Raw genomic sequence first — 23100 nt, forward strand, 5'->3', positions numbered from 1 at the left:
CCGGGGCGGGAAGGGGCGGGGCTATCCAGCGGGGCGGGAAAGGGGCGGGGGCAGTCCGTGCGGCGGGGAAGGGGCGGGGCCAGCCAGCGGGGCGCGAAAGGGGCGGGGCGGGGCGGGGCGGGGCGGGGCGGGGCCAGCCAGAGGGGCGGGGCCAGCCAGCGCGGCGGGAAGGGGCGGGGCGCGCCTCAGCCGCTGCCGCCGCCCGGCGCAGGCGCGCTGGGCCGTGCCACGAGGGAGGGAGGCGGGAGGATGGAGGCGGCGGCGGCGCTGGGGGGGTGGGGGCCGCTGGGGGCCCTCGTCCTGGTCCTGGTCGCGGTCCCGCTGCTGGCGGCCGCTCTCCGCCGCGCCGCCCCGCGGGGGCTGCCCGCCGCGCCGCCGGCCGGTGAGTACCGCGGGGAGCCGGGCCGGGCCGGGCGGCGCTGCCCGCTGAGAGCCGCTCCCCGCTGATCCCCGCTCCCCCCAGGCCCCGGGGCGAGCAGCGCCGCCGCCGCCAAGCCGGAGGGCCTCAGGAAGGCGAAGCTGCCGGCGCGGGCCCGCAGGGACAAGCCGCAGCCGCACAGCTTCACGCACCGGCTCCTGGTCGCCGCCCTCAAGGTACCGTGCCGGCCGCGCTGCCGGGCGCCCCTCGCTCTCCTCCTTCTCCTCCCGACCGTGCGTTCTCTGCAGGGCCACAGCGGCTCCGTGTCCTGCCTGGACTTCAGCAGCAGCGGCAAGTACCTGGCGTCGTGTGCTGACGACCGCACCGTCCGCCTGTGGAGCACCCGTGACTTCACAGCGCGCGAGCACCGGTGTCTGCGGGCCAACGTGGAGCTGGACCACGCTGAGCTCGTCCGCTTCAGCCCAGACTGCAGGTGGGGCCGGGCCTCCCCGCACCTCATCCCTGCCCAGCCCGGGGACCGCGGGCGGTGCTGCTGCTCCCCGAGGCCCCGCGGATGGAGCTGCCAGACGCGCGGCCCGAGCCCCGGTCGAAGTCAGGGCTGCATCACCTGGGCTGCAGGGAGGCTGTACGCCTGCAAGAAGTCTCGCAGGGTTTTGACGGTACCACTGATACGTGGCTTCTCCTGAAAGCAGCTGGCACTTCAGCATGGTGCTTGGGCATATATCCCAGCGTCCAGCTTGCTGCCCCCGTGGAAGGTGCTTGTTAAGGTCTCTGTCAGCAAGCCAGCTTGAACTGCTAGGCCTCTCTGGAGAACTGGGGAGGGAGCTCCAGCTGCCTGGGGAGGTTGCTTGGAAAGCCTGCCTTGGCGTTTTGCAAAGTGGCCTCCTTTAGAGAGAGGAAAGCATCTGGTTTCCAGGTGTTGTTTTCCATTCAGTGTTGCAATTGAGCTAACGCAGGGAGAACTTGGTACCCTCATAAAACAAAGCTTTTTATCTGTCACTGTATGTCCCTTTCTCCAGGTGTCACTGAATGACCGACCTATTAACTTACCTTATAGATAAGCTGAACTGAGGTAACTTGTTTCTTAATGGTTCAGAGTGACATATCCTTCCGCTTAGGGCATTCATTGTCTGGCTGGCGAATGGCGAGACTATTCGCGTCTACAAAATGACTAAGAAGGACGATGGCAACTTCACCTTCACTGCGACTTCTGAGGACTTCCCAAAGAAACACAAAGCTCCTGTCATCAATATAGGAATTGCAGAGACAGGTATGGTGATGACCATCTGCTCACTTGTCAAGGCTCTCCAGATCTGCTTTGATTTTCCTTTAAAGCAATGGCTGCTGGGTTTAAAGTGTTAGGGTTTTTGGCTTAATTAAGACCCACTTGATTCTCTGTGGTCTTCTAGATGTTATTTTTTAGCCTTTGTTTACTAAATTGGTAAATTGGAAGACATAGGTTGCAAAGAAACAATTTTCATGTAAACGCAGAATTACCTCCCTGATATGCACAGTCTTTTAATTTAGTTTTTCAAGGATACTGTTGCAAAGAGGTCTGGTCTCAATATTGAGAGCATTTCTGTTCTCTGGCTCACTTGTCTCTTTAACCAGTCAGAAATCTCCCTAGTAAGTTCATAGATCAGGAAGCATAGGATCTGTCTTGGACTTCTAGGATTTTTCAGGCCAGAGCCTGCGGGGGAGTTTGTTAGCAGTGAGGGAACTGATGGATGCTTCAGGCATGTGACAGTGGACAGATGAAAGTGGGTAGATACAAGTTCTCTACAATAGAAGAGCAGAGAAAATGTCAACTGAGGCCCTTGTTCAGCTGCAAAAGTGAAAATGGAAACTGCAACAATGAAGTTGAAGGTTACTATGCAACTCCGGCTGTGCCCAGGCTGAGGTGAACAAGGGGGGTAAGCATTGCAAGCCAAAGTCTGAAACATTGACAGCACCAGTAATCAGGGACAATACCGGTGTGACTCTGATCAGCTACCTGTCTGTAATCCATGACTTGTAAGCTAGAGATACCTATTCAACTTGTGTTTTTTTGGGGGGGGAATCAAGTCTGCTGCATTTCTCTTGTGGTTCCAGTGTGGTACTGAGCTCTGCAAATGGGATCTGAAAGGTCCTGGGGTGAGAAGCACACAGGGTCTCATGAGCGCCCATTGCCAGCTGACAGCTGCTGAAGCCACAGGTTTGAGCATTAAGGTATTAACCAGGAGCTGAGCCTTCTGACACTGCTTTTCAGTCTGTGCCAGGAGATCAGCACTCGAATTCTGGTGCTACTTTTGGTTTTCTTGATTGTTCTGGTGCAGAGAGAGATTGCCCTGCTTAGGGACTGTCCTAGTCCTTTGGTAAGCCTGTGACAGCTTTAGGCCTAGATGCTCTCCTGATCTCTGTCTTTTTTCCCCAGGAAAGTTTATCATGACAGCTTCCAGTGATACTACCATCCTGATCTGGAACCTGAAAGGTGAAGTCCTTGCCAGCATTAACACTAACCAGATGAACAATGCCTATGCTGCAGTGTCACCCTGTGGGAGGTGAGGTGCACGCAGGTATTCCAAGCTGTTCCTGCTGAGAAGTGGGAGGCCACAAGAATAAACAAGAACCTCGCTCCTTCTCAGGGGAAATTATCAGATCAGATCATCTGCAGCTTGCTGTTACTATAATGCAGTTTTCTGAGGGTTCCACATTATTTTATTTTTATTTTTTAAAAATGATTCCTGCCCCCAAGAGCAGTCCCTCCAGGAGTGCTGACTCCCACCTGCACGGTCTCAGACACTTGGTGGTTTGTCTTTGTGTCTCAGGAACTGCTGTTCCCATTAACCATCTCTTGAAGAGCTGAGGGAGAGAACAGCATTGGCTTTGGGTGGCAAAGTGGGTGGGCCAATGTAAACGATCTGTACAAAGCAAATAACATTTCTAGTGCACAGTTTTTAACCTTTTAAATGTTAATTACAAAATTAAAATCTTTATTACCTAAAGGTTCTTTATCAGGAAAATCTTGTTCTCAGCTCTGTCTCTAACCTGTTGCTGTAGCAAGACTCTTAGTATGCACTGATCCCACTGAGTTCGGGGGTCAGAGCACTTAGATTTTTTATTTTGTCTGAGTAGTTTCTCAATGTTAAGTCGTGGAGTTGCTGCTCTTGTCCGTGGTGGCCTTCCTTAGCGTTCCCTTTACTAGACTGCTTTCAGTGAAAACTTTTTCAGCAGACCAAAGCAAAGTTCTGAATGTAGGTGTCCAGATGGGATTGACTTCACAGAGCCCTTTCTTACACACCCCTCTGTGCAGGCACCCTGTAGGACTGCAAGTGACCTCTGCCTCCCTCAGGAGGCCAGAGGAGAGCTCTGTGTGGCTGTGGCTATGGAGCTCCATGGCCCAGCCAAAATAACAAATTTGTAACAAATACCCTGTCTCACTGCTTTCTTCTACCCAGGTTTGTGGCATCATGTGGCTTTACCCCTGATGTAAAGGTGTGGGAAGTGTGTTTTGGCAAGAGTGGAGACTTCCGGGAAGTGACCAGGGCTTTTGAGTTGAAAGGCCACACTGCTGGCATACATTACTTCTCCTTCTCTAATGACTCGAGGCGGTAAGTTCGTGTTATTTCACTGCCCGAAACAGCACCATCAGGACACGTGTGCTCACCCCTTCCAGTGTGCCCGAGCAGCTCATCCGAACGGGCTGCTGCCCTGCACAGTGTGGGGGAACTCTGCTGTGTGTGTGCGCTCCTGGGAGCACAGGGATTGTTTTGGGCCATCTTCGTCTTCCCCAAGGGTTTCCTCCTGGTGGGTGGCCGTTGCTCCAGAAGGGAGGATGAAGTACACACGTGCGTACAGGCTCACACTGCCCAAAGGAGCGCTCTATCCACAAAGGAAAGGATTCCTTCTTTGCAGATGTGGAAGGGGAATAGGTGCTACCCGTTTTTCCTTGCAGTCACATGTGGTTTATGTCCTGCCTGTAGGATGGCAACTGTTTCGAAGGATGGTACATGGAAATTCTGGGACACAGATGTGGAATATAAGAAGCAACAAGATCCATACCTGCTTCTGACAGGGAAGTGTGAAGTAACAGAACCGTGTCACATTGCCCTGTCCCCTGATGCTCATGTCGCAGCCATCTCCTGTGGTACAAGCATTATTGTGTACAACACTCGAAGAGGAGAAGAGGAGGAGCGCTTTGTTGGTGTTCATGGACAGTACATAACAGACTTGGCTTTTGACACTAGCAGCCGCTACCTGGTGTCTTGCGGAGACCGGGCTATCCGGGTGTTCCACAACACTGCTGGCTACCGGGCAGTGGTGGAAGAGATGGAGACCATGCTGAAAAAAACTGCCAACAAAGCCACCCGAGAGAGACTGGAGCAGCAGATCACCAGTGCCAGGAAGGCACTGGCGGCAATCTACGGCAGGAAGCACTAGTCCTGTTTGCCCACGGGAGCGGCTTCCCATTCGGTACAGCTGCAGGGAGCAGCGTGCTGCGGCTGATTTTTAATAACCCCGAACGACTTGTAATAAACGAGCACTCCGCCTGCTCACGCAGAGCCTTCCTTCTGTGCGTTCTGACTGGGGTAGTGCAGAGGTGGACGATGCCGGGGGGGGGGCGAGAGGCGGGCTCCAAGGGCCTCCCGCTGGCTCCGGCTGCTCGGTCCCGCCTCTAGCGGCGCCCAGCGCTCGCTGGGGTTGCCGGGGGGACCGTTCCCGTTCCGGAGGAGAGGCGGCGGCAACGGGGGCTGCGTGCCGGCAGCGGGGCGGGGACGAGGGGTCGCCTCGCCGCGCCGGGGGCCGGCCGCGGGGACTGCTCCGCGGGCACCTGGCCGCGGCCCCGCCCCGGGCCGGCCCCAGCGCAAGATGGCGGCGGCCGCCTCGCCCCACCCTCGCGCCTCCTCCTCGCGCGCCGGGGGGGCGGGTGAGCGGGGCGGGGCGAGGCGCGCAGGCGCAGTGCGCGCCGCCACGCCGAGGCCTCCCCCCTCCCTTCCCCCGGGCGCGGCGTGACGCGGCGACGCGCTGACGCGACTCGTAGGCGGGGCGGGGCCTGCGCATGCGCGGGGGGGCGGCGGCGGGTGCTGCGGAGCCGGGGCTGCCGGGGCTGCGGGCGCCATGTCGGGCCGCTCGGTGCGCGCCGAGACCCGCAGCCGCGCCAAGGATGACATCAAAAAAGTGATGGCGGCCATCGAGCGCGTCCGCAGATGGTGAGAGGCGGGGCGCGGGGGGGCGGGGGCGGGGCCTGCCGACCCGCGGCCAATCACCGCGCCACACGGCCGTCGGCGGAGGCGCCCCGGGGGCCGGCCTCCAATCGGAGCGCCGCGCGGGGCGGCGGGCGGTGCTAGGGCGGCGGCGGCCAATCAGCGCGCTCGGCTGCGTGGGGGCGGGGGCCGGAAGCGCCCGCGACGGGCGGGCCGCGGGCCCGGTGGGCGGGGGGCGGCGGGGCGCAGGGGGCGGCGGGGCGCTGACGGCCGCGTGGCGCAGGGAGAAGAAGTGGGTGACGGTGGGCGACACCTCGCTGCGCATCTTCAAGTGGGTGCCGGTGGCCGACAGCAAGGAGGTGAGCGCCGCCCCGCGGCACCCCCCCCTCCCCGCCCCGCCCCGCCCTCCCGGCCCCGCAGGAGCCGCCCCGGCCGGGCTCTGCCGCCCCCCGCCCCACCCCGCCCCCTCCCCTCGCTGCCGCCGGGGCTTGGGGGGAGCGGGCCCGGGCCCGGCCTCTGCGGGGCGCGCCCTGCAGCCTGGCCCCGTCGCCTCGTCCCCGTGCTTTTCTTTCTCTCCTCAAGAAAGAGAAATCCAAGTCCGGCGGCAGCGCTGCCCGAGAGCCCAACGGCTTCCCGGCGGACACCTCCGCCAACTCCTCGCTGCTCCTGGAGTTTCAAGGTGAGCCTGGCGGAGCCCGCGGCCCTGCGGAGCTGGGGCAAGGCTCCCAGGCCTTACAGCAGGGGGGATGTCGCCGGGCTGGGCGTGCTGCCTGGCGGGGAGAGCAGCGCGCGTCTTCAGCGCGGAGCTGTGCTGCGCCGCTCCCGGGCTGTGCCTGCTTGTCGTGGTTTTATCCCGGCTGGCGGCTCAGCACCACACAGGCGTTCGCTCACCCTCCCCCCTCCCTCTCTGAGATGGGGGAGAGAAACGGGAAAGTGAAGCCTGTGGGTTGAGATAAAGGCAGTTTATTAGAACAGAATAATAATAATAATAATATTGATAATAGTACTACTACTAATAATAATGTGTACAAAACAAGTGATGCACAATGCAATTGCTCACCACCCGCTGACCGATGCCCAGCCTATCCCCGAGCAGCCGGCCCCCCACCCCGGCCAGCCACCCCTATATATTGTTTAGCATGACATCAGATGGTATGGAATACCCCTTTGGCCAGTTTGGGTCAGCTGTCCTGGGTCTGTCCCCTCCCAGCTCCTGCTGCACCCCAGCCTGCCCGCTGGCAGGACAGAGCGAGAAGCTGGAAAGTCCTTGGCTTGGTGTAAGCACTGCTCTGCAACAATTAAAACATCAGCATGTTATCAGCGCTCTTCTCATCCTAATCCAAAACATAGCACCCTACCAGCTACTAGGAGGAAAATTAACTCTATCCTAGTTGAAACCAGGACACTGGTGAAACTGCTGGTTCTTGCCATCAAAAAGAATCGTAATCAGCTGCTTCTGGAATCTCTCTGTGAGCAGTTTAACGGGGAACAGGAGGAGTGGGGATTCCTATTCCCACTTTGAGTCCCTGCTGGGGAAAGATGAATGGCTGCGTGCATCTGAGGCCCCTGGTTACTGTAAGGACTGGCATGGACTTTGGGATAAAAGCCTAGAGGATCTTTGGCTGCTGCCAGACTGAGGGAAGGCAGTGTGAGATGATAAAGGAGAGGTTTTCTGCGGATGTAACACTACACCTCCCTTGCTGCCGGATGTGCTGCAGTGGCAAGATGGGCTTCTTTCCTCTTCCCTGGTACTGTTAGTGGGCTCTGGCTGGGTTGGTGTGGGGATGCAGGGCTTTGCCTTCAGACCTGCTCAGACCTTTCCCTGTGGAGCAGCATCTCTCTCCTGCGGGTCGCTGCTTGTGATCTAAGAGCGCTGTAGCAGCCACGAGCAATCTCTGATGGAGGTGATCAGCGCACGAGCCCACAGCTGGAGCAGAGTGGATGCCTGTCCCCAGCCAACACAATCAACCCTCATTGTGGCTAGGGGACATCAGGCATTGTGTTGGTGCTTCCAGTAGATGCAGTTAACAAGTTAGCAGTGCAGGTCTGCAGTTTAGCCCCCATGGAACCACTTTACCTGGAAAAACAGGATTGCCTTCCCTTGGGGGGCAGGTGTGGAGTCTTGGTCTGCTGTTAGTTTGCTGCCTTGCAAATAGAAGAGGTACAAAACTCTGGTACAGAAGCAAGAGGCCTCCTGCCCTCAAACACCCAGGTGCAGGTGCCCACCACAAGCTGCAGACGTGAGATTTGGCAGTGCAGAGCTTTGTGTCACCCTTGCACATTGTGCTCGTTTCTTTTCTGAATAGCCCCAGGTTGCTTTCCTTTGCCCTGCTCAGCCTCTCCGGTTCCCTGGGCAGAAGCTCCCTCTCCTGTGGGGCAGCTGCGGATCTGGCGCTGGTTGTGTCCCGGTGGGGAGTGCCGCGTCAAGACGCTCTGACTGTTGCTGAGTGACTTTGTGAACCCTTTGTGTGAATGCCACTGACTGTTCTTCCGTTTGCATGAGCCCTCCATGGCCCTGGCTCTCAGTGCTGCTTTTGGCTGCTTGTGCTGCTGGATCAAGGTACTCTTCTTCACTAGGTGCTGTTTCTGCAGATGAGAACAGTAACCAGAGCTCCCTGTCGGATGTCTACCAGCTCAAGGTGGACAGCAGCCCCAACTCCAGCCCCAGTCCCCAGCAGAGTGAGTCCATGAGTCCTGCCCACACATCTGACTTCCGCACGGACGACTCGCAGCCACCCACGCTGGGGCAGGAGACTCTGGAAGGTGGGCTCTGGGACACCCGGGCATGGCTGCTGGGCTGGGAAGAGAGGAGGTGGCCAGCTGGGCCAGGGAGGCTGGGGAAGGCACTGCTAGAGGGCCTTGTGACAGGGCTTGCGTCTTTCTTATAAGGCGGGTGACTGAGGCACCTCTGCTGGAGGTCTCCTTTCCTGGCTCAGTGGGCTGAGTACCACTGTGCTTCTGGGTCTGCACTGTTGTTAACCCTTCTGTTCCCTCCAGAGCCATCCCTGCCTTCCTCGGAAGTTGCAGATGAGCCTCCCACTCTCACAAAGGAAGAACCGGTCCCCCTTGAGACTCAGGTAAGGGAAGGATTGAAACCATGTCAAAATGTGCACGCACCCAGCTTGCCCTGTCTTCCCAGAGCGCCTTTACTGTTTCACCAGTTGTCTATTGTAGCAGAAATGTCAAGACGTATAGACTTGCTCTGTAGTCCCAAACCGCCCCCAGGAGCTCCCCAAACCTCCTGGCTTCCTGCAGGGTCCTGTGGTTTAGTTCAGGTTTCAGGGCCTAAATTGTGTGTGGAAAACGTGTGGAGGTGGAGTAGAATAATGATTGTAGCTGACTCCAGGGCTGGGGTGGATTCTCACTGCTGATGCCCAGGAGCTCGTTAACAGCCTGGCTCCTGCTGAGGCTGCCTCACAGAGGAAAGCTCAGGGCGTCCCCGCAGGGGGAGAGACAGCCGTGTCCAGCAGGTCAGCGTGGCCTCGTGGGCGCACTCAGCTCCTGTCACTGCCGGTGACCTCTGGCTCTTGCAGGTAACTGAAGAGGAGGAGGACTCTGGTGCGCCGCCTCTGAAGAGATTTTGTGCCGATCAGAACTCTGTGTGCCACACGGCCTCGGAGAGCTAGCCTGCCCGTCCCCGGGGAGAGCCTTCGCCAGCCCCTCACAGAGCCGCCTGCCCTCCCCTGGGGGCCGGGGTGCTTCCCCCCAGCCTGCCCTTCCTGAGGGACAGGGCCCTCCTGCCACCTCGCTATCCAGCCTGCCCTGCCCTCAGGGGCAGGAGCTTCCTGCCAGCCCCTGCAGAGGCAGCCTGCAAACGATTCCCCCGGCCAGATGGGGCTGCCACCAGTACCTACAAATTTGCCTCTATTTATTGGCTCCCGCTCTCCCTGCTGACCTGTACTATAGCGGCGTGGGGTCTCTGGTGGGTGGTCTGCATGCACAGAGGGAGGGATCCTCGGGGCTCCCCAGTGTCCATCGCCCCTACGGCGCTGGCAGATGCTGTTTGCCTGTTTCTGGGCCTCGTGTCTGCCCTCCACACCAGCTGCTGCGTGCTGGGAACCAAAGAGCTGTGTTCCACCTGCACGAAGCGATTTGTCTGCTCCCTTGTGACCGTGGGCTGGGGCGTTCCTGCCGTAGGTGTAAAGTGCAATGGAGGGTGGGGGGAGAGCACCCTGGGAATAGAGACCACAGCCCTTCATGCTGCTGGGCAGGGATCCCACGCTGGGACGCTGTGCAATAAGCTGCTAATTTAAGCCATTTGTATCGGAAGAGAGAGGAGCGCTACCACTGTGGAGGGCAGGTACTGAACGCATCGGTGCAGCCTGCCTCTGCTCTGCCGCCGGGCCCTCACAGAGCCCCTGCTGCCCCCTGCAGAGGCCGGGGGGGGGGGGGGCTGGAGCGCAGAGAGGCTGGCAGGGGAGAGGGGCAGGCAGCGTGGCCGTGTCCCGGCTGGATCTGCACCCCGCTCCCCTCCTGCTGCCCTGCACCTCGTGGCTGGCAGAGCAGGGGGAGCTGCCCCTGAGGTACACCCTGTCCGGGCAAGATGTAGGAACCCCCAGGGAGCCCTCCCATGCCCATGTCCCTAAGCTCCCCGCACCAGCACCCTGGCCCACAGCACCGCGCCGGGCCTCCCCGCCGCCACTGCATGTCCTGCCGAGTCTGTCTGTGATCGAGCCTGGCGAAGCCGAAGGCGCGGCCGCGCGTGGAAGTGAAAAGATATTTTAGCACTGAATAGAATATTTTTAAAATTAAACTATTTGAAATAACAGTGCTGGGTGACTGTGGGGGCAGGTGGGAGAGGAGCGCTGGGGTGGGAGTTTGGGAATGGGTGGTGGGCAGCACCGGGATTTGCGTCCCCCCCCCCAGCCTCATGGGACAAGCTGGTGCGGAGCCCTCACTCCACCAGACTGGGACTGGTGCCCCCTTCCCACACCACGGCTTGCAGGCCTGCTGCTTATCGCCTGTCTTTCTAGTCAAGCCCGGTGCCCCCTGTCAGGAGGTGGGCTGGTGGCCATGGGGCGTGAAACCCAGTGGAGCACAGAGCCTGCCCTGCCCAAACCCGGTCCCAGCACATCCACGTGGTGCTACCACCCCCACATGCAGCTGCGGGGGGCTCAACCGAGGGGCTCGGTGCGGAGGCAGCTCAGCTTTACCATTGCCAGCGTTGTGTGGTGCATGCAGTTCCAGTGAGCTCGCGAGCTGCTCCTGCTCCACCACCAGGCTCCAGTCTGTGTTCCTGCAAGCTGCGCCTAAATCCAGTGGTGTCCCGCATGGCCCCGCAAGACTGCCACAGTTGTGTCACAAAACTTGTGGCATTTACGTCAAATGGTGATGAGGAGGAGGTTCAAGGTTGCTCTTTAGTTACGACAGTGCTGGAGATAATTTTGGAAAGCCTGGAGAAACCAGTCCTTTACATGGACACTTACAGCAGCCTTGTGCATAGTCAAAATGGCTGGGTTGTGTTTTGCGCGCAGCTTTAAGATAACATTTAGAGATGGATCATGGATATACTGAAATGGCCACGCAGGGCCAGGGCAGCTGGACTGTGATAATTCATCAAGGACACAGCTGGGGAGTGTCATCTCACCCAGCCAAAGGTGCTGTGGTGCAGAGGCTTGCAGAGGAGACTGTCACCTGTACCTGTACGGTGACTGGCACATTCAAGAGCCTTGCCTTCCCACGTAAGCCTTACCTTATGCAAAAGAGCCCAATAAATTAGGTTAATTAACATGATGTCCCTGGGTATCTTTGCAACACTCTGTCTTTGATTTGTCTTTGTGCATTGCGAATAATGGTTTTTATTTTCCATTTATTAAATGTAGTGTATAAGCCTAAACTACGGGTGTATGGTTCCTTTTGTTACACTGCCTTGTATAATTGCCAAGTGTTTTTAATAATTTCTCATTTCAGGATCCTGATGGCCAGACAAGAAGGGCAGCTGCTGGTAGATTTGAAAACAAACCATCCTGATGTAGTTACAGATATTAGGAAAATAGTTTTTAGGAGAGAGATCCAGAGGGAAGACTTCTTGCAATCAGAGAAGGCAAAGAGATGAGCTTTCTAAAGCAGAGTGTGTATTGCTGAATTCAGGAGGAGTGAGGATGGAGACAGAGGACAAGAATTACTGTTGCCAATAGCATGGTATTGGCCTGGACATAGAGCAGTGCCTCAGGGAGTGCATTGTCTGCACGGAGACCAGCAAATACTTCATGAAGATGCAGCAGCAGAGTCACTTTCTGTATGTTATTAAAATGCAGAGCTGTGGAGGTCCAGAGCAGAAAAGTGCATCCACAAAGCCACATATCTATAGCATGAGCACTGGTTTGTCCCACAGGTCTGTAATTTCCGTTTTGCCTGTTGCTCCAAGTGGAGCTGCTAGACTTCTCAGGCAAAGGGAAAGCTGAGCCAATGAGAATGAGCGAAGCACTGAGAAAGTTCTGCTGAATTTTGATAGGGGAGCAAAGGAGACCGCTTTGAGCACTGAGGAGCACCACGTGCAAGATGCCATTGCCAGGTTTTAAGGAGAGAAAAACTGATGGGTTGGAAAGGTCCTGGATTTCAGTGAGACAACACACTGAATTTAAGAACTCTATAGAGAATGTCTTGGAATATATTGGCAAAAAACATCCAAAGTATGTCTCTGTCTTTGCAAACACTCAGGGTGGTTATTTATTTTTTTTGGAGCAGGTGACAGCAGAAAAGTGGAAGCCATAGTAAAATACAGAAAAAAGCTTTAGAAAAAACAATAGCTGATATCATGAGATCAAAGCCCATCTGTCACTTCAGACATATCCTGAGCATTTATGACAAAGAATGCTTGCAGGACCACGTACGTGCTGTGAGAACTGGTTTGTTCAGCCTGGAAAAGAGGAGGCTGAGGGGAGACCTCATCGCGGTCTACAGCTTCCTCACGAGGGGCAGGCGCCGATCTGTTCTCTTTAGTCACCAGTGATAGGACCCGTGGGAATGGTGTCAAGCTGAGGCAGGGGAGGTTTAGGCTACACATCAGGAAGAGGTTCTTCACTGAGAGGGTGGTCGCCCACTGGAACAGGCTCCCCAGGGAAGGAGTCACTGCACCAAGCCTGCCAGAGTTTAAGAAGCGTTTGGGCTGTGCACTTAGTCACATGGTCTGAATTTTGGGGTAGACCTGTGTGGTGCCGGGAGTTGGACTCAGTGATCCTTGTGGGTCCCTTCCAACTTGAGATATTCTATGATTCTATTCTATGCGAGTTGAACCATTTTGCTCTGTTGTTTTCCATGACAACCCTGAATCCTGGATTGTGACAGGTGACAGTCGAAAGACTGAGCAGCAAAAAAACAGATGGAGCTCACGACAGCTGCAGATTCAGGTAAAAATTGTGGGAAGTCTGCATTTATGCTAGTGCCAACTTAATTTCTGCCTTGGTTTGTAAACATTTGGGAGTGAAAACCAACTTATTTTGTTCTGTGTTCTCACCAAACCTAGAGAAGGCTTTGCCGTGTAGCACAGTTCTGTGCACTAGTAGTCACTGTATTTTAAATGGTCCCCAACCTCAAACCATTCTTTGAAGCACTGCTCTCTGAACTGTCTCAGCAGGACTTTCTGAAGCACTCCCAACTGAAAGAAGACTTCCTAGGGATCCCATATACCTTTAAGTGAAGTTGACAGATTCAAAATTGCCTAGGAGCTTCCATTAATTCTTAATGAGAATTGCAAAAGACTTCTGAAACTAGCTTTGTCTGTTAAGATGCTTAGCAGGGAGTGAACTCCTGGTGGAAATCTGGCCACTTTATGTGCCTAAAATTATCTATTTTGGAAAAAAAAAAAAAATCCTTACTGGCACTGAGCACCATGGAGTGAAATTCCCAGTGCTTGATGCACTAGTGAGGATTAACCTCCATACCCTGGCTTGGTCAGTGTAGATGCGACAACTTGCCACAAGCTGTTTGGTGCCAGCTGTAAAACAAAATAGTAATTTTAGCTGTAATGATTGTGTCAAATGACCTGCCTGCAACTTTTCTTCTCCTTTTCCACATCAAGTACTAATAACATCTGTAATGACGTCAGCAACACTGAAGTAGCTACTAAAGCCTCTTCAGTGCTCTATTCAGAGAATGGCTGGAGGTAGAGGAAAGTCCTTTTAATTCTACAGCCCAGCAAGCACAATGCTCAGTACACAGCATGTTGCAAACTGCTTCCCCTTTTGAGGTGCTCACACATTTCAGGTGTCAATTGAAACTCATTTTGCATACCCAGTGTGGCTCCATAGTTGTTAAGAGCCATGTTTTGAAGGAGCAGGGATGTAAGGCTCTGCTTGTTTTAATCATGTTGTCCCACTTCATTTTGAAATCTTTCCCTTTCAAAAGCTGTGTCCTGCATTTTCTTCCATCACCCCACAGCAAGACCTGTATGGCAGGTCCTACAGAACTTAATCTGTTATTTGATAGTCCACAGGTTTGGATAAGAATTTTTCAATTTTAAGACAAAACTGGCCCTTCTTTCCCTGTGGTTCCCTGTAACATGAGTCTCCCACCTGTGTGTGCTCATGGCAGCAATGGCACAAAGCAAAGAATACGCTGGTCAAATGGCACCTCCGTCCCCAGCAGACCCCAGGCAGCTTCTCATGTTGTGCACAATCTATCCTGCACTCCTGGTCTGCACGTAGATCTGAGACGTCTCGTCTCTGCAGGTGGTTGTTTCCTGGCAGGATGCTGTTTGCAGCCCAGCACAGGATTATTCAGAGGCTCAGGTCTTTTATCAAAGGCAGCAACTCTGTCCTTGCTGCAGTCCCAGCCCACTGAGAGAAGAAGGTTCAAAGGACAGAGTCAGGTAAAACACCAAGAGGGTGATGCTGATGGGAGAACAAAACAGCAAGGTCTTTAGGAGAGGTATATCTACTGAAGAAACTCATGGTACATGCAGGTAATTCCGGTAGGATGCTGGTGTGCTGAACTCGCATTTCAGGTGTCTCTTACTTGTGCACTGGAGTCTCAACAAACTCATCCGATGTGGGCCTAGATCTTGCCTTTGAACGTTGTCATCTATGCTTTGAGCCCTCTTCTACAGCAAATCAAGATCATGTTGCTTTGACACAATATTGTCATTCTTAACTACGTATGCTGCATTTTCTTGAGCAGGATTGAGAAGGGAGGTTTCAAAATATTAATGTTAGTTATTTAGTGTTGTGTTTTAAAAGTTCACATGGAAGAATGCTGACGGATATAACATATTTTTCCATCAAAGATGTTTCAAATCTGCATGAGGAACTTGCAAATAAACTGAGCTTGGCAATTGGTCCTCCATGTGAGAGATGTGTATTCAAAAGCACATATCAAATGTGTGTCTGAACTCCAAGAATGCCCCTCTCCTGGTATGCCATTTATTCTGGACATTTTTTGGAATTCAAGATTGTATCTGACAGAGCTTCTAAGAAGATAATGCAGCATAAAATTTAGGATTTTATGAAAAAAAAACCACAAACACTGCTGAGGTATTTAAAAGTGAAAGTGCTCCAAGAATGCTGATTTCCCTAATTTTTCAGGTGTTTCGATCTCTTCTCCCCCATTTTTTCCACTAACTATAATCACAACTATGAGAATATACCCAATGTCACAGGGGTTTAGGCACTGGCTGCCACCTGTTATGCTCAGAAATCTTCTCATGGGCAAAATGTAAACAGAAAAGAGAGAATAATTTATTTCTAGTAAGTGAGATTTCAATAGTCTCATCAAAGAATTATTATTAGTCTAGATCTAATAATTACAGATAAAAAAAGGGGCAATATATGAATACCACTACACAAATAAATTCTCAATAATAATAGTTGCCTGCACTTTTCCTAATATCCAGTTCTGCTCCGGGTGTTATGCTCAGCCTTCCTCTGCCACTCAGGGTCCTAATGTTACAGCTTCAGTCTGCCAGGGGCTGTTATCACAAGTTGTCAGCATCCACAGTTCTTTCATCAGGAGTAAGTACATAGTTAAGTAATGAGTTGAGTCTTTTGTCAGGACTAAGTACGTGCTTTTTCCTCATTCCAGGTTCCACTTGAGGTCACTTGCTGTTTGTTTACTAAGACACTTTTACACCTTGTTCTTCCTTCACTGGTCTGCAACTTCACCATTGCATCTGAATTTAGTAAGCCCAGTGTGGTTCACAAAAGTTTGATGCTTGTTCTTTATTATCCTTAGAAACAGTTTTGTTGAGCTCTGGGGCAGCTCTTCTTCATCTGGCAATCTGATAGCTGTTTCTGGCCTTGGGATCTCCTGTGCCCCATCTCTTGCCATCCTGCACCTGCGCTCAGCACCACATCCTGTATCCTGCTTCTCAAGGTATCTGCTTTCCTACCAGAGCTGTATTTCTCTACTCCATTATGGTACAGGCAGAAATATTTCATGGTACACATGAGATGCAGAACACTTGCTTGTTGTTAATGTCTGTATAAAGCCATGGTTGCACTGCATGAAGATAAACAAAGTGAAATAAACTATCCACAGCCACCTGGCTATTAGAAAAATTGCTATTAGAAGTCCCTCGACCTGCTGTCAACACTCTTCCTAATGCAGCTCAGGATATCATTGGCCTTCTTGGCCACAAAGGCACAATGCTGGCTCATGGTTAACTTACTGTCCACCAGGACTCCCAGGTCTTCCTCCGCAGGGCTGCTTTCCAATAGGTCAGCTCCCAACCTGTAATGGTGCATGGGGTTATTCTGCCCTAGGTGCAGGAGCCTGCATTTGCCCTTGTTGAACTTAATGAGGTTCCTCTCCGCCCAATGCTCCAGCCTGTCCAGGTCCCTCTGAATGGCAGCACAGCCCTCTGGTGTGTCAGCCACTCCTCTCAGTTTTGTGTCATCCACATACTTGCTGGGGGTTAACTCTGTTCCATCATCCAAGTCATTGATGAATAAGTCGAACAGTACAGTCCTGTACCTCTAGGTTTGGTTGTTGAACAGTGTAGTGAGCTGGGAACTTTTTTTTTTAGTGGTGTTTTTGTTTTTTTGTTTTGGTCCTTTTTCGTTTTGGTTTGGGTTGGTTTTGGCAAATTAGTCTTCAGACGGGTCAGCTGCACCTGATCATTCAGTTGCCCAAGTGCTAGAGATGGCATGAAAATCAGCAGGAATGTACTTCCTGGGGAAGGAAGCACCACAGGATCACGGACTGCATTAGGTTAGAAGGGATGTCTGGAGGTCATCCTGCCCAAACACCTGCTTAAGCAGGGACACCTGGACCCAGGACCTTGTCCAGATGGCTTCTGACCATCTCCAAGGAGACTCCACAGCCTCCACAACTGGCAGCCTGTTCCAGTGCTCTGTCACCGGCACAGCACACAAGTGCTTCCTGATGGTCAGAGGGAACGTCCTGTGTTCCAGTTTGTGCCCGTTGCCTCTTGTCCTGGCATTGGGCACCACTGAAAAGAGTCTGGCTTTCTCAGCCTTTCTTCATACAAGAGATGTTCAACTTGGACTCAGTCCCACCAGGACCCCCAGGGCCTTCTCTGCCAGGCTGCTTTCCAGCTGGGTGCCCCAGCCTGTCCTGGGGTCTGGGCTTGTTCCTCCCCAGGGCAGGACTCTGCGCTTCTCCTTGCTGAACTGCAGGAGGTTCCTGTCACCCATTTCTCCAGCCTGGCCAGGTCCTTTGCTCAACACCTCCATCATGCTCCTTGCTTGTTACCTGCTCACGTTTCTACTCACTCAAGCTGTTTAGAAACTGCAGTGAGTCATGTAGATTTCCCATCTAATTGGGACTATTGACGTTAACAATCTGTTGCAATATTGTGTCTGTGTTGACCGCCCAATTCTTAGTGTCATGTCAAATTTGATAAAAGCAATATGGCTATTGAAAGTCCAATTGTGCAGAAACCTGTTGAGAATCTACCACATAATTATGTCTTTTCTTTCTGTCTCAGATGCCAACAGTTGCCAGAGCTTTGCCAAAGTTTTTCTTGTGACATAGTTCCTGTTACCACTTACTTTATTAGATTTTAAAAAGCTGAAAAAATAGTCGCATGATAATGCCATATTTGCCCAGGAAAAAAAAAAAAAAAGGATATTTAGGATATTTTGCTGTGACTTTTGTACAATTGTATCAGTGTCTGTTATATTTTTTTTTCTGATTTTGCATTCTCTAGTATTTGTAATGGCCAGCATTCCAGATCTGAAAATGTAAGGGCCTTACAATACCAGCAGGGACTGCTGAGAAATTTCTATAACAACTAGTCTGAGAAGGTGAGGTATCTGAATCCTATCAGGGTTTATACTTCAAACTATGTGTGTGTGTGTGGTGGTTTTACCTTGTTAGGCAGCTGAACTCCACCACAACCACTCTCTCACTCCCCCTCCTCAGAAGAGGAGGGGAAGAAGAAAAGGAAAGAAACAACTCACGGGTTGAGATAAGGATATTTTAATTAAAGGAAAAAATAATTATTAAGGAAAAATTATTATTAATTAAATAATTCAGCTGAAGGGAAAAAAGGGAAAGGGGAAAAGGGGAAAAAAAAAGCAACAAGCAAAGGCTGTGTGGAAGTGCAGAGGAAAGAAATTACTCTCTACTTCCCACAAATGAGCAATGCTTGACCACGTCCTTGAAGCAGGGCCTCAACGCACGTAGCCATTGTTTGGGAGGACAGACGTTTTCACAACAGGAGCCCACCCCTCCCCTCTTCTTCCTTTTTCCACGTTTTATTGCTGAGTCTGACATCATATGGTATGGAATATCCCTTTGGTTGACTCAGGTCAGCTGCCCTGGTGATGTTCCTTCCTTACCTCTTGCCCACCCCTAGCCTGCTGGCTCTCCGGGGGTTAGAGAGAGTCCTGATGCTGTGCCAGCACTGCTCAGCAGCAGACACAACACGGGTGTGATACCACTGCTGTTCTAGCTACAAGTGCAGAGCACAGCACTGTATGGGCTGCTGCAGGGAAAGTTAACATCCCAGCCAGACCCGGTACAGTGTGCCAGTTTGATGTGGCATGTGTCATGTCAGCATTGCAGCACATTTAAGCGAATATGCCCTCCTGCGGTATTTAAACTTGCCTTGACCAAAACATCCCAAGAGTAGCAGTGGGAAGCAACTCCTACCCCAGCAGGCCTGTACAGGGGAACCCCTCAGAAGTGGGGTCCTGGCTGGCAGAGGTGGGTTGCTGAGCTGGGCCCCGCGCTCAGGCACGCCAGGCTGGAAGGAGAGACATATCTGAAGAATCATAGAATCATCGAATGGCTTGTTTTGGAAGGGACCTCAAAGATCACCTAGTTCCAACCCCCCTGCCATAGGCAGGGACACCACCCACTAGATCAGGTTGCCCAGGGCCTCATCTAACCTGGCCTTGAACACCTCCAGGGATGGGGCATCCACAGCCTCTCTGGGCAGCCTGTGCCAGTGCCTCACCACCCTCTGAGTGAAAAATTTCCTTCTAACCTCTAATCTAAATCTCCCCTCTTTTAGTTTAAAACCATTCCCCCTTGTCCTGTCATTATCTACCCGAGTAAAGAGTCCTCCATCCTTTTTATAAGACACCTTTAAGTACTGAAAAGCTGCAATGAGGTCACCCCCGGAGCCTTATCTTCTGTAGGCTGAACAGCCCCAGCTCTCTCAGCCTTTCCTCACAGGAGAGGTGCTCCAGCCCTTTTATCATCTTTGTGGCCCTCCCCTGGACCCACTCTAACAGCCCCACGTCCTTCTTGTGCTGGGGGCTCTATAGACCTGGACGCAGTACTCCAAGTGGGTCCTCACAGGTGCAGGGTAGAGAGGGGCAATCCCCTCCCCTGATCTGCTGCCCACTCCTCTTTTAATGCAGCCCAGGATGCAGTTGGCCTTCTGGGCTGCAAGCGTGCACTGCTGGCTCATGCTGAGCTTTTCATCCATCAGGATCCCCAGGTCCTTCTCTGTGGGGCTGCTCTCCGTGAGTTCTTCTCCTAGCCTGTTACTCATGTCCAGGATTGCCCCGTCCCAGGTGAATCACCCTGCATTTGGACTTGTTGAACCTTATTAGGTTCACGTGGGCCAACTTCTCCAGCCTGTCCAGGTCCCTTTGGATGGCATCCCTTCCTTCTATCGTATCAACTGCACCACTCGGTTTGGTGTCATCTGGAAACTTGCTGAGGGTGCACTCGATCCCACTGTCTATATCGTTGATAAATATACTAAACAGCACTGGTCCAAGGACAGACCCCTGAGGGACACCACGTGTCACCAGCCTCTGCTTGGACATAGAGCCATTGACCACCACTCTCTGCGTGCGACCTTCAAGCCAACTCCTTATCCACTGAATGGTTCTCCCATCAAATCCAACTCTCTCCAATTTGGAGACCAGGATGTCCTGTGGGACCATGTCAAAGGCCTTGCAGAAGTCCAAGTAGATGACATTGATTGGTCTTTCTTTGTCAACTGATGCAGTCACTCCATCATAGAAAGCCACTAGATTGGTCAGGCACTATTTACCCTTGGTGAAGCTGTGCTGGCTGTCTCAGATCACCTCTTTGTCTTGCATGTGTCTTGACATTTTCCATGATCTTGCCAGGCACAGAGGTGAGGCTCACTGGTCTGTAGTTCCCCAGTTTCTCTTTTCTACCTTCTTTTAAAATGGGAGTGAAGCATGAGAGACCCAGTGAGTGGGCCTCTGGTTAAATCATAGGATGGGGAAAGGTGGCAGCGGGGCAAGAGGCTGCGACTCAGGTGAGACCACAGCAGCTGCCTTGCGGTAGGACAAGGAGTGGCAGTAGTCCTATGAGAAATAAAAAATAAACCCAAGGAAGACTTCAACAAGTTGCAGAGAAACCTGAAGTGGTGGTGTGCAACTTCTACAGGGTGCCAGGCAGTCTGGGAAAGGAGTCAGGCACCTGGACGCAAGTTGCTGCAAATGTACTGACATGCCAGGTCTGTTGGAGATGTGGTGGAGGCACAAGGACCAGGGAGATGCGTGATTGCAGCTGGCTGTGCTGCGCAGCATGATGTTGCATGTCGGAAAATATTTGGAGTGTGAGCATGTCAGTGAGCAGCACAGCCCCACCGGTTGAAATCCCAAGGCACAGTGAGGGCAGTTTGAGCAAAGTTGCATTGGACTGTGCTGCAAACACTGACCTTTTATAAAAGCCTGAACAATGTTTCATGTCCAGCTAGGCATGGAGCTGTGGAAGAAGGTGGCTACTTTGCAACGGGGGACATCACACTGCCAGCGCCCACAGTGTGCTTGGCCCCTGCCTTCTTGCAGGAGCAACACAGCCCCACATCCCCCGCTGCGCTGCTCCCCTTCAGAAAGTGGAACTACATCGCATGAAGTTTGTTTAACAGGTGCTGTTAAAAGGGGGTCATTTAGCTATTAACTCCTTGCATGCTGTACGCACACTGCCCAGAGACCCGAGAAAAGGGCAGACCTGGTTGCCACAGACCAGGTGGGTTCCCGGGATGTTTCCACCAGATCCCACCACAAGCTATGCAGACAGGGCAGGCAGGAGGCTAGGCTGGGTGGTACTGGGTGGGGGGCTGCGAAACGGCAGGGACGCGTGGTGTGCTGGCAGCAGGGCGCAGCCCCAGCTCATATCAAGAGAGCGGCCCGCTGCTACGTGGCTGCGAGGCCCTAGCTGGCAGCACTGGTGTCCCCTTGAAGACGCCCGTTCCTTAGGGAAGCGGTGGGCAGGAGCAGGGAAACAAGCAGCGAGAGGCAAAAGTTCGCAGTTGGCTCCTCACAGCTCTCGGCCTTCAGCTCCGCGTATCAGGCTCCGCGGCGTGCAGGCCGTCTTCTCTGCCAGCATCGTGTTATAAATGAAGAGACAACTCAATCTGAATTTAGTAATATTTATAAAAGGCAAGTAAACAGCACTGGGTGCGCGGGGAGTCTACGCTCTACCAACACGCATGCACAACCGTCAAACTTTCTAAATATATAGAACATTGCTTTTACATATTCATAAGAAACCCGAGTATGCCTATACATATGTACAATCAGAAAAGGTATCAATTGAAACATAAACATGGCAAAGTTTTCCGAATTCTGGCAAGTGTTTAACAAAAAATCCTTTAAGTCTATTACTATTAATGTCCATGACTGGGGGAGCATAGTTGGAGTTGGTAATCTTGGTTGAAGTGCTCCCATATCTTCCATGACTTCATCAAGTTTTCTCAGATCATATAACAGTCTCCATTTTCCATTCCTTTTCTTGATTACAAACACCGGAGAATTCCAGGGCTAGTCGTGGGAACAATACATCTCGCTTTAAGTTGTTAAACAACTCGGCCTTCGGGCCTTATGTATCCTATTCCTCCCGGATCGAAGGGTAACAGATCCGGCTCCTTTTCAGGGCCTATAGGGCCTGGATCAAAAGGAACGTCCAGGTCACCAGGGGGTGACAGCAAAGGCCTGCGACGGCAGTAGCGGCGGGGGGCCGATGGTGTAGCAGAAGGATCGGTGGACGAGCCCGCAGCTCCCTCACTATCTGGCAAACCACACGTTTCTCATTGTGGTCGCACATGGCTCTTTAAGGCCTCAGAGATTGCTTGCCAGGTGCCGAGCAATCCCACCGCAACCTTGTCGTTTTTAGTAGCAGAGTCCCACACCTTGACCTCAATTTGGTCCCATGTTTCAGGATCATAAACTGCCTGATTGTTAATAAAGGGAATAAGCTGTAAGGTTACCAGGACAGTCTTTGTTTCTAAGGTCATACGATTCCCCATAGCACGCAACTGCTTACCTTCGGCCAGCGAGGGGCAGTTGTGTGCGTGGGTCCGCTTCTCTCAGCTTGAGCTTCCTTCCAGCTCCGGTGCGCCTATTTCCAGCAACTTTCTATATGAGTTTCTTTGAGCGGTTTGCTGAGTTCGGCCTAACTTATCTTCATTAGGTGATCAATGTCCCTGTTCCTGTCCTGGTCCCTGTTCTGTTAGCCTGTCCCTGTTCCTGTTGTTCATGTCCCTGTTTGTTTTTTTCACGTCCCTGTTTGTTTTCTTCAGGTCCCTGTTCAGGTGCCATTTGTGGCGTAACGACCACACGGGCACCAGGGTTCTTTTAGGATCAGTAACTGCTACTACTTTATTGATGACAGAACTTCATCATATCATGTTGCATCCCATACTGAGGACAGGTTCCCTTCTTACACCATTCGCCCCACAGCAGTCCTTTTCCACTAACTCTTCATTGGTCAAACAATTTTGCCCGGCAACCAGCAAACCCCCAGCAACTTCCAGGCCTTAACGGCAGGGAGAACAAGCAACCCGAGACGGCATGGCGTCTCCTGAATCACCCTTCTTTGTTCCCTCTAAACTCTTTACATTCCTGATGGCCTCATCGTTAAGAGTCCGATGTTATCACCAACCATGGGGCTTGTCGACCCCCCCGGCCACACTCCCACATCTCCCCCTTCTTTATTAACATCAACCATCTTCATGACACGAATTATTACTCCATATATCACAATCGCCAGCGGGCGGCTGCGGGGGCTTCGCGCTGAGGGGCCGCGGGGAGCCCCCGCACACGGCGGCTGCGGACACCGCGCCCGCGGCAGCAAGAGCACCCCTGGGCCGAGCCGGGGGCCCGCGGAGACCCGGGCCCTGCCGCCTCCCGCCTGGGGCGGAGC

The 23100-nt window shown here is 53.0% G+C and overlaps 2 protein-coding genes and 1 pseudogene across 4 annotated transcripts; all 3 read left to right on the forward strand.

Annotated features, from left to right (window-relative positions):
* The first annotated feature begins 215 nt into the window (after positions 1-215).
* TBL2 (transducin beta like 2) lies at positions 216-4920 on the forward strand. The gene is made up of 7 exons (XM_083806206.1): positions 216-382; positions 464-594; positions 667-851; positions 1498-1649; positions 2793-2919; positions 3817-3969; positions 4342-4920. The coding sequence occupies exons 1-7, from the start codon at positions 250-252 to the stop codon at positions 4796-4798; spliced, it is 1338 nt and encodes a 445-aa protein (XP_083662332.1). The 5' UTR covers positions 216-249; the 3' UTR covers positions 4799-4920.
* Positions 4921-5302: 382 nt separating this feature from the next.
* On the forward strand, positions 5303-10330 carry BCL7B (BAF chromatin remodeling complex subunit BCL7B). 2 transcript variants are annotated; one of them, XM_083806212.1, is made up of 6 exons: positions 5303-5568; positions 5846-5921; positions 6145-6241; positions 8155-8325; positions 8560-8639; positions 9096-10330. In XM_083806212.1, exons 1-6 carry the CDS (start codon positions 5477-5479, stop codon positions 9186-9188), a joined length of 609 nt encoding a protein of 202 aa, XP_083662338.1. In that variant the 5' UTR covers positions 5303-5476; the 3' UTR covers positions 9189-10330. The 2 variants fall into 2 exon arrangements, with proteins under 2 accessions (XP_083662338.1, XP_083662337.1); XM_083806211.1 differs by having other exon boundaries at positions 5315-5568; positions 8140-8325.
* A 1023-nt stretch (positions 10331-11353) lies between these two features.
* LOC310884380 (protein SLFN14-like) lies at positions 11354-23096 on the forward strand (annotated as a pseudogene). The gene is made up of 4 exons (XR_014589243.1): positions 11354-12249; positions 12783-12911; positions 15580-15645; positions 15730-23096. The product of XR_014589243.1 is annotated as a protein SLFN14-like (transcript).
* The last annotated feature ends 4 nt before the right edge of the window (positions 23097-23100 follow it).

Source organism: Anser anser (genome assembly GCF_964211835.1).
Source record: "Anser anser genome assembly, chromosome: 20".
NCBI lineage: Eukaryota > Metazoa > Chordata > Aves > Anseriformes > Anatidae > Anser > Anser anser.